Raw genomic sequence first — 10,112 nt, 5'->3', positions numbered from 1 at the left:
CCTCGTCCACCGCTCCCCTGCCCCATCTTCATCTCTATCCTCCGCACCATCTCCCCACCTCTCGCGCCCTTGCCAGACGCGCGTGAAGAGTTTTCTCCGGCTTCGGTCTCCCTCCTTTTGGCCACCACCTCGCCTTTCGTCGTCTCTCTCGGGCCATCATGGGTGTCCTCTCGCTCGTCGAGGACCGGCCCACGCCCAAGGCCGTCTACAACTGGCGCGTCTACGCCTGTGCCTGCATCGCCTCGTTCGCCTCGTGCACCATCGGCTATGACAGCGCCTTCATCGGCACCACCCTGTCGCTGCCCTCGTTCGTCGACGAGTTCGGCTTCGAGTCGATGAGCAAGGACCACCTAGCTCTAGTCAAGGCGAACATCGTCTCCGTCTACCAGGCCGGCGCCTTCTTCGGCTCGCTCTTCGCCTACATCAGCAGCTACTTCTTCGGCCGCCGCATCTCCCTGCAGCTCTTCTCGCTGATCTTCATCGTCGGCGCCGGCATGATGTTGGGCGCCAATGGCGACCGCGGTCTCGGCCTCATCATCGGCGGCCGTGTTCTGGCCGGCGTCGGCGTCGGCGGCGCCTCCAACATGACCCCCATCTACATCTCGGAGCTTGCCCCGCCCGCCGTCCGTGGCCGTCTTGTCGGCATCTACGAGGCTGGCTGGCAGATCGGCGGCCTTGTCGGCTTCTGGATCAACTATGGACTGAGCGAGACCATGGCCCCGAGCCACACTCAGTGGATCATCCCTTTCGCCGTCCAGCTCATCCCCGCCGGCCTGCTGCTGTTCGGAAGCGTCTGGATCCGCGAGTCTCCGCGCTGGCTCTTCCAAAAGGGCAGGCGCGAGGAAGCCATGCGCAACTTGTGCTGGATCAGGAACCTGCCCGCCGATGACCTGTACATGGTCGAGGAGGTCGCTTTCATCGATGCCGCCCTTGAGGAACAGCGTTCCAGCATCGGCATTGGCTTCTGGAAGCCGTTCCAGGTAAGCATTACTTTCCTTCCATTTGCTTAAGGTTTCCCGGCGCCGTGGACACTCGCGGGCCGGCCCAACCTCGGCTTCCTTTTTCGGTTAGCGTTGCTGGTGGTGCAGATCTGGGCAACCTCATCCCCCCCGACTACGCCTGAACATGCTTTGTAGACCGAAGAACTACACTACTATGTTAAGTCATGTATAAGGAATCTTGCTGACACAGAAAACAGGCTGTCGGCCGCTCCAAAAAGGTCCAATGGCGCTTTTTCCTCGGTGGGATGCTCTTCCTGGTATGTCCTCCACCACCCTCTTTTCCCTTTCAATGAACACTGTACTAAATCACGTGAAGCTCCAAAATGGAAGTGGCATCAATGCGATCAACTACTACTCTCCTACGGTCTTTAAGTCCATTGGACTTGATGGGACAAACGCATCTTTCCTCACAACCGGGATTTTCGGCGTTGTCAAGACCGTTGTCACCTTCATCTGGCTCTTCTTCCTTGTCGAACAAGTTGGACGTCGGCTTATGCTTCTCATCGGCTCCATCGGCGGATCGGCTTGCATGTGGTTCATTGGCGCCTATATCAAGCTCGCCGGTGTCAACTCAAGCAGTGCCACTACGAACTCGGGCAAAGGCCTTAGCGGTGGTGGCATCGCCGCAATGTTTTTCTTCTATCTGTGGACTGCGTTCTACACTCCTTCTTGGGTAAGTCGCCAAGCCCTCAAGCCGCCTGCAAAAGAAAAGAAAACCCATACCCCCCAAACCACCATCCCCACAATCCCTCATGCTCTTTTCGGTACTAACATGCTTTAAGAACGGTACACCTTGGATCTTGAACAGCGAGATGTTCGACGGAAACACCCGTTCCCTCGGTCAAGCATCTACGGCGGCGAACAACTGGTTCTGGAATTTCATTATCAGCCGCTTCACGCCTCAGATGTTCCTCACCATGGAGTACGGCGTCTACTTCTTCTTCGCCTCTCTCATGATCCTCTCGGCCCTCTTCGTCTACTTCCTCATCCCGGAAACCAAGGGTGTCCCGTTGGAGGCCATGGACCGCCTCTTTGAGATCAACCCTAAGAGCAGAGCCCACTCTACCATCATCAAGGAACTTAGAGAGCAGGAGGAGAGCTTCAGAAATGACGCTGTTGGTGCTGGTCTTACTACGGAGAAGACTAAGCAGGAATTCCTTGAGAAGGTGGATAGTAATGTCTGAGGGTTGGCAGACTACTTCAGAACTGTATGTCTACTGATGACCGCGACGAGAATAATGTTTGGGAGAGGAAATTTCAAGCTATAGTAATAATTTATGCTCACGAATTTCTACTGATTATAATAATCGCTGCTGCGTCCTAAATTCCAGCTTCGTGTTATATATACTTGTTATTGTTGTGCATGTGGATCATATAAGACAGAAATGCATGCAACATACTTGAGAAATGAGTATTACGACCTGATGGGAGTGCCTTAACGCTCTCTACATGCTCACATCTAGATGAATTCCTCAGCTTATTGATTATCAAAACGTAAAGACATGGATATCTACATGTGACGTTACCAGCGCCGTATCATTTTTTCACGTGTATCTCTTAACAGCATAGTATTTGTTTCTCCGTTTTTGTTTTAAAGAAGGATATTATGGGGATTGAACGCACCTTTGCTTATGATGCTCCTGCATCTACCATTCCTATGAACCAATGCAAGCAACCTATCCCAACCGTTTTTTCCTTCCCAAACCGACGACTGGTTATCGTGTGCAAACCGCATACCCATGAAAATTGCCAGTGCTAAAGCTATCAGATTCCAGGGCACCCAGACTGATCAGAGTGTCTCAATTAGAGGACTCGGGCCCAGCGCACAACCTTGAAGAAAGTAGACTGGATGTAAAAAGAGAAAGTGGAAAGAGAAAGTGAAAAGGGTGAATGGTAGTTTTCTTGATGAACGCATAACCCAATGGAAAGTAGAATGTGTTAGGCCCGGAGCCCGGTGATAAGGTTGTAATTCACTTGATTTACTATGTGTGGCTACTCAAGGATCCCTCGATCGTCGCGACGTTGCTGTAAGGGACATCCTGTGGGCCCAGGGGTCTGAGCTGCGACAATCTCGGCCTTTGCGCTGTAAAAGCGCCAGAATGCTTGATCGCCCATGATGATGCTGCCCGGAGTCCAAGTGCAGGGCGAGAGGAATTTCTCGCAAACCTCACACGCGTAGAGGTCTTCTATATTCCAAGCCTGGCTGCACGAACAAGGATGGACATGTCTCGATACAGCGGTGGCCGAAAGCAGTGACCTTGAACGGACCATTCACGCGAAATGTTTGTAACGATGAGCATTACCCACTGCACCGCACCACCGTGCAGATATAGAGCTCATCGGCATGTATAGCATATACATTATTCAGTATTCTGCCATACCAGCACTTATAGTTTTGGCCGATCCTGGTTGACATGCACCACACCCACCGTCCTCAACGCCTCCCTCACCGCCTCCGCCACCCTCACAGCCGCCAACCCATCCGCCCCGCTACAAACCGGGCTCGCCTCTCCTCTCACCACCCTCACCAGATGCTCCACCTGCAACTCAAACGGCGCCTTCGTCCTCTCGTCCTCCCCCAACAGCTCCTCCAGCTTCAGCGTCTCCCTCACCATCTCACTCCGCCACGACTTCTCCCTCCCGCTCGCATACGCCCACCTCCCCAGATCCGGCACGCTCAGCGTCGCCTCGGTGCCGAAGATGCGATACACGTCGGCGCTGGTGGGCGGGAACAGCGGATTCTCGCCCGTGGCCAGCTCGAAGGCGTGCGGGCTGGCGACGGCGTCGCAGAGGACAAAGGTGCCGACGACGCCGCTGGCGAAGCGCAGGATGATGGCGCCGCCCTCCTCGGCGGCGTGGCCGCGGCGCTTGGCCGCCTCGAAGGCGGCGACGCCGACGACGGGGCCGAGCAGGTGGTGCAGCACGTCGATGTCGTGGATGAGGTTGATGAGCACCGGCCCGCCGCTCGACGCGCTCTGCCGCCACGCGGCCGGCGCGTCGTAGTAGGCGGGCGGCTTGCGCAGCGTCCAGAGGCCCGAGACGGCGGTGATTTGGCCGAGGGAGTGGGTGGGGTGGGCGAGGATGCGCTTGGTGGCGACGACGAAGGGGTTGAAGCGGCGGTGGTGGCCGATGAGCAGGTGCAGGTTGCGGCGTGATGCGAGGTCGACGAGGGCCTGGCCGCTCGCGATGGAGGTGGAGATGGGCTTCTCGCAGAGGACGTGGATGCCGCTGGAGAGGAGCTCGGTGGACACGGGGACGTGCGTGTGGTTGGGGGTGCACACGATGGCGGCGTCAGGACGATGCGGGGAGGAGAGCATGGCTTGCACCGAGGGGTAGAGGGGGGTTTGTAGAGTGGCTGCTACCTGTTTGGCGGCTGGGCTGGGGTCGACGATGCATGCTAGGGCGGCGTTTGGGTCCTGGACGACGGTGTTCGCGTGTCTGGGCCCAATCAAGCCGGCGCCGATGATTGCGATCTTGAGTGGCGGAGCTGGAGCCATGAGGAGGTTAGCAAGAGCATGGGTGAAGTGAAGTGAACAGGGTTCCCCAGTGCGCCAATCCCAGGCTTCGGATTTAACGTGATGAAAACTTCCCCAGATTTCGGGGCCGAGCGTGCGGGGAACGGTCAGCCGTTGCAAATGTCTAACCCCACAGATGGCGCGCAGATTCCGCACATGGCCGGGCGTGCGTGTGTGATGAGGACCGGAGGCGTGGCAAGGGTGGCGCGGCATATGACGTTCGCCGGGGTGGCGTCTCGGATAAGACTTCATCCCCTCCACACTGCCTTCTGCAACACCCGCCTGAGAGGCTAGACAAACGGGCTCCTTGGCTTCGGCTGCTGCGCCGATACATGCACGGAAGGCCGCGACGACCACAACAACAAAAGGACCAGTTTGTCGCGCGAGGAAATCTGTCGTTTAGCATAACGTGGTGGCAGAACGTTCCCCGCAATGCTTGGATGTAGCCATCTCAATGCTCATCAACGCGGCCCAGCTCGCGATCCCTGAGCTGCTTAGGACTTGAGCCGTCGCTGACCGGACCCTTCTTCCGAGTGGATGATGCTATCTCCCATCGCCCATCTTAAGTCGCAGACACGCACAGCTCGATCCCCTACCAACACCGCCCCTTCGCTTTCTCCCGTCTTCATCTCTTCCATCCCAGATATCGATACCCCCTTGCGTTGAGCTTCGTCATTTGAACCATCCGTCTTCAACCCCCGTCACACAAAGTATCTGTCAATTTATCAGAACTCAGCCGCCCTTCAACAAACTGCGAGGTGACCGCCTCCTCGCGCCACCACCCCTCTCTCGGACATCAGCAACCAGCATCCCCACCACCCACAATGCCCTGCCGCAAAGCCATCTCCTCCATGTCGCTCGGCCGAGCCTGGGTCCACGAGCTGCCCAATAAACTCGACCAGGCCGCCCTCCACGGCTTCCGGGGCCTGGAGCTCTTCCACGAAGATCTCGAATACCTGGCGGCCGCCATGCCCGGCGGCGCCACGCCCGACAACCAGCTCCTTGCCGCCACGCAAATCCACGATCTTTGCTCCGCCCGCGGCATCACCGTCCTCTGCCTGCAGCCCTTCATGCACTACGAAGGGCTGCGCGACCGCATCGAGCACGCGATGCGGATCGAGAAGATGCGCCTCTGGCTCGCGCTCGCGAAGCGCCTGCACACGACCGTCGTCGCCATCCCCTCCTCCTTCCTGCCGCGCGACCAGGTGTCTGGCGACATGGACCTGATCGTGAGCGACCTGCGCGAAGTCGCCGACATGGGTGCCCGGGAAAACCCCCCCGTGACCTTCGCCTACGAGGCCCTGGCCTGGGGCACCCACGTCGACACCTGGGAGGAGAGCTGGGAGGTCGTCCAGCGCGTCGACCGCCCGAATTTCGGCCTCTGTCTCGACAGCTTCAACATCGCGGGGCGCATATACGCGGATCCCGCGGCCGAAGGAGGCGTTGCGGCCGATGCCGAGGCGGCGGTGAAGGAGTCGGTCGCGAGGCTGTTGCGGGATGTTGACCCGAAGAAGGTCGTGTATGTGCAGGTTGTGGATGCGGAGAGGCTCGACAAGCCGCTGCTAGCGGGGCATGATTTTTACAATGCGGAGCAGCCGGCGAGGATGAGCTGGAGCCGCAACTGTCGGTTGTTTTATCGCGAGGAGGCACATGGGGCGTATTTGCCGGTGCGGGATATTTGCGATGCCATCTTCAACGGGTTGGGGATTGAGGGCTGGGTCAGCATGGAGCTGTTTAACCGTTGCATGGCTGATGAGCACCCGGAGACGCCGGCGAGGCTGGCCAAGCGGGCGGCCGAATCCTGGACAAGATTGGTGGAGGACTTGAATTTGGTGGACGGTGACCTGCCTCAGTCGTCGCAAGATGTTGAGCCAGAACAGGAACGGGCCAATTTGTAGCGAACTCAAAAAAAAAACAAAAAAAAAAAAGAGTCCAGCGGACAGAAACACATACAGATGGGAAATGGTGTCTGTAACGGCCAATACCTGTAAGTACTATGGTGAATAATGAAAACACATCCAAACTACCATGTTGAAATCCCACACCGCAGAACCATGCAAATGCTCCAGACCCTTCCATATGATGGGATGCCCAACCAGAAATGCCTCGATGTGCTGACGGTAGGAATTCCTGGGGGTTGCGGGCCGCCCATATCCGGTCTCCACAATTTTTCGCACCCCAGATTCAAGTCCGGTAAAGACCTTCTCCGGCCAATTGGATTGTGCGTAATCAACTGCCGGATGTCGGCTATCACCTCCAGAGCCGAGACCGATATGGAATTGGGAGCAAACAAGGCAGGAGGGGAAGAAAAAATTTCATGTACATGAAACAGAAAGCAACCGTTGGGAAATCAGATAGGAACATGGCTGTATCTATAAACGATGAAAACAATATTGCACACGATAGAACAAGGTTTTTCCAGCAATATACGCCTCCGTGATGTGGTGCGTTGTTACTGTAGTTACAAAGTAGTTCCGAACCGTCTTGCAAATGCTGATGCTTGATTCTAGAACCCAGCCTGGATGATATCCGGCGGGATTGGTGACATTGCTCCTCCACTAAGAAGTGTTTAGTCAACCACAGGCGCAACGACTCGTAGAACCTCATAATATGAAGCTCGGGGGTATCTTGGTCGCGGTGCCGGTCGTCAGCTTTGGTTGTGCTCGCCCTGACTCGATATTCATAACCTTCTCCTTCGACGTTACCCAGCGTCAAAGTCTCTTCCCTCCATTCCTTGTGAATGTCCTCCACCTGGTTGACCAGGTACTGGAGTAGCCGCCACACTATGTTGCAAGTAGGCATTGAAAATGGGATCAAATTGACCATAGTCGCTGCTTAGTACGTCGCTAAGATTCATGTCTGGAGCAAAGCCCAGATTCTGCATGAATTGAGGCTGGCTATCTAGCCGCTCCGGTCCTTCGAGAGTAGCCAATTCGTCGAAAAGCGCATCGAGATCATTGGATCCTGCTGACGGGTAGCGCTCAAGAGATGGTCCGTCGTAAATGGCCGAATTGGGTGTTTGACTGCTGATGCTTGGATTCTTGACCGCAGGCCGTTGATCGGCTGGCTCTTTACTCGCCGAGGAGGAAGCAATTGGTGTTGCAAGTGATTGTGAGAAAGAAAGACGGTGCGTGGATTGATCTGCCGCCTGGTTGGCGGTCGTGCTCATTTGGTGCGTCAAGTTACCAAATGGCTGTTGGAATGGTGGATTGCTGGCTGTCTCGTGCATGTTCTTGCTCATATTGAATGGAGGCGGACTGAAAGCCGCTGGTGCCGATGGGGGATATTGGGATATTGGAGACGGGTAGGTGGGTGATCTCGAAGCGATTCCGCCTACTGGGTTTGCCGATGGTGTCTGAGCCAGCATAAAATTATCCATGATGCTGGGATGAGAAGTACGACCCAGGGGCGGGGCGTCTTTTGTGGTTTCTCGTTTTCTCCATATATCCCGGTATCCTACCAGTAGTGTGGTCCATCTTGACCTGGTGTCTGGCGGTAGACTCTCAAATGCACCACTACGACCTGCCAAAGCAATGAGCGGGCTGAATATTGGCAGAAGAGCGGAAGTGCCAAAGGCATCCGCAAACCTGAGGAACGACTCAGCAACCATTTCAGAAGGCACGACACTCGGAATTGCAAATGCCATTGTTGTCCAGAGGTATATGAGTCGTAGACCAAAGAGTGTAGGCGTCGGTGCTGGTGGTAGCTGGCTCGATTGTACCGATTTGAACGTGGGAGGGAGGCTGGCGATCCACTGCTGCAGATGCATAGAAGCTGAGTGACCATCCAGGACCCCTACTGATACATCATTCACAATGCTGAGCAGTCTGACGATATGATTGAAGGTACTGATCGTGTGGACTGGGCTCCTGTTGTACTGAGCCGGATTTGCAGAGCTTGGTTTGAAGTCAGGGCAGCCAACCCAAGGATGCCATTCTTCTAGCCCGTCCTCTGGGATCAATCCGACAAGATCGACGTGGTCTCGCCTCATGAATGGTTCCCTTCCAAGATGGGCAGACACAATGGTGTCTAGCGCGAAACAAGCCAGGAAAACATGCTTTCCTCTTGGATTCTGGTCTTCATTGGCGTGGAAGTGACCCTGAGGTTGGAAGGCGTTGTGCAAGCCGAGAACGAATACCAACCGAGCAGCATAGCCGATGAGAAACCAAGCAGCACGAGACATGCTCCCTCCTATATTGACCAGGGCAAGTAGCAGCAGGGCTTTGACGTGGCCAAGTTCATGGGATCCTTGCTCGCTAGGGATCAAACTTCGGGCTATGTTGTAAATATCCCCGGGTAGCAGTCTCGCACCGTCTTCACTCTGTTGGGCGGATGACGGATTGGCAGCGTGCTCCTGGACGGAAGCGACAGCCAGTATGCTCCAGAGTTCTGCATGATCTCCAGACCCAGGGCTGTTTGCGGAAATATCAAGACCTTCGTCAGGATACGAGTACGAGATTTTGAGCACGTCGTGCTTCTCGGCAATAGGAAACCAGCAGTGCGTGTAGGCAAAGTAGACGTCGAAAAGCCGCCACAGGTTCGATGGAACTCTGAGCTTGGGATGGAGTGGAACAGGTGGTCTGTTCACCGGAGCGAGCGGCTGGTTTCCGGGAATGGCTGCAGGGCTCTGTGCAGGTTCAAGGCGTCGCTGGAGCGAACTTTCCGAGCCGCCGGCCATAGAAGGCCGGCGGTGGAGCTGTGTGCCGCCGCTCAGCGTAGATGACGGTCCAACGGGCGTAGCGGCAATGACGGATGCCCCATCTGCGTCGTCCAGTTGATCGTCGTCGGGTGAGTTTGGGGAGGCTGGCTTCTCGCCGAATGCAACCGGGTCGGCGCCGGACAGGACGCGATCTATGTCGCGGCAGAAGGCGCTTTTCCTCCATGTTCGATGCATCTTGTAGGAGCCGTCCTGGTCCTTCCCGGACAGCAGGGCGCGGCCCTCGGGTTGGACCAACAGGCTCAGCAACGCATCCTCGCTTGCCGGCACGTTGGCAAAAGTCCAGGCCAGGGCCAGCTCCAGTGTCCGTATGTATCCCGGCTGGATTCCGCGCTTCTTGGGGTTGGCGGTATAGGTGCAGTCGCGATTCGAGGAGGCACAGGTGAAGCAGATGGGCTGGATGCCGTCGCACTTTTCGCGGGCAGTGCGGCACTGGTCGCAGGCTCGCGATACGCGCTGGCGCTTTGCGGGAGCGGGATTACCGTGTTGTTGGGTGTCGGCGGTGGGTTGGGATGCGGTTGCAGGGTTGGGGACTTTTCGTTTCGCCTTCTCTCCTCCCTCGTTGCCGGCCATTGCGGCGCGTCTGTCCCATCCAGTCCAGCGGGCGAGATGCTACGGTCGTCGGGTGGGCTCGATCGGGTGAGAGCGCAGGCAGCGCAGCATTCTGGGCGGGGTCAGCGGATATGGCGGACTGGCAATTGGAGGGTGACGCACGACGGGTTCAAGGCGGCAGCGGCATGGCGAGCAGGCGCGTTGCGGGCGGTTGACAGGCCGGGCTGGGTGGTGGTCGGAGCGCGCGGGCAAGCAGCTCTCCACAGCCGGAAGCTGGGGATTGGGCCGCGAATTAGACCGGCGGGAAGAGCTCTTACCCAGCCCACA

At 56.8% G+C, this 10,112-nt stretch overlaps 4 protein-coding genes across 4 annotated transcripts; 2 read left to right on the top strand and 2 right to left on the bottom strand.

The window, feature by feature from the left end:
• Nucleotides 1-158: 158 nt before the first annotated feature.
• On the top strand, nucleotides 159-2,185 carry BKCO1_12000011 (quinate permease; the record flags this gene model as incomplete). Its single annotated transcript, XM_020270579.1, has 4 exons — nucleotides 159-980; nucleotides 1,199-1,258; nucleotides 1,318-1,674; nucleotides 1,784-2,185. 4 exons carry the CDS (start codon nucleotides 159-161, stop codon nucleotides 2,183-2,185), a joined length of 1,641 nt encoding a protein of 546 aa, XP_020124940.1.
• Nucleotides 2,186-3,388: 1,203 nt separating this feature from the next.
• Nucleotides 3,389-4,498, bottom strand: BKCO1_12000010 (quinate utilization oxidoreductase; the record flags this gene model as incomplete). The annotated part of the gene is made up of 1 exon (XM_020270578.1): nucleotides 3,389-4,498. One exon carries the CDS (start codon nucleotides 4,496-4,498, stop codon nucleotides 3,389-3,391), a length of 1,110 nt encoding a protein of 369 aa, XP_020124939.1.
• Nucleotides 4,499-5,340: 842 nt separating this feature from the next.
• Nucleotides 5,341-6,414, top strand: BKCO1_1200009 (3-dehydroshikimate dehydratase; the record flags this gene model as incomplete). The annotated part of the gene is made up of 1 exon (XM_020270587.1): nucleotides 5,341-6,414. One exon carries the CDS (start codon nucleotides 5,341-5,343, stop codon nucleotides 6,412-6,414), a length of 1,074 nt encoding a protein of 357 aa, XP_020124942.1.
• Nucleotides 6,415-7,217: 803 nt separating this feature from the next.
• Nucleotides 7,218-9,806, bottom strand: BKCO1_1200008 (quinic acid utilization activator; the record flags this gene model as incomplete). The annotated part of the gene is made up of 1 exon (XM_020270586.1): nucleotides 7,218-9,806. The coding sequence occupies one exon, from the start codon at nucleotides 9,804-9,806 to the stop codon at nucleotides 7,218-7,220; it is 2,589 nt and encodes an 862-aa protein (XP_020124941.1).
• Nucleotides 9,807-10,112: the final 306 nt, after the last annotated feature.

Source organism: Diplodia corticola (assembly GCF_001883845.1).
Source record: "Diplodia corticola strain CBS 112549 chromosome Unknown scaffold120, whole genome shotgun sequence".
NCBI classification, from domain to species: Eukaryota; Fungi; Ascomycota; class Dothideomycetes; order Botryosphaeriales; family Botryosphaeriaceae; genus Diplodia; species Diplodia corticola.
This window is presented reverse-complemented; position numbering and strand designations above follow the sequence as displayed.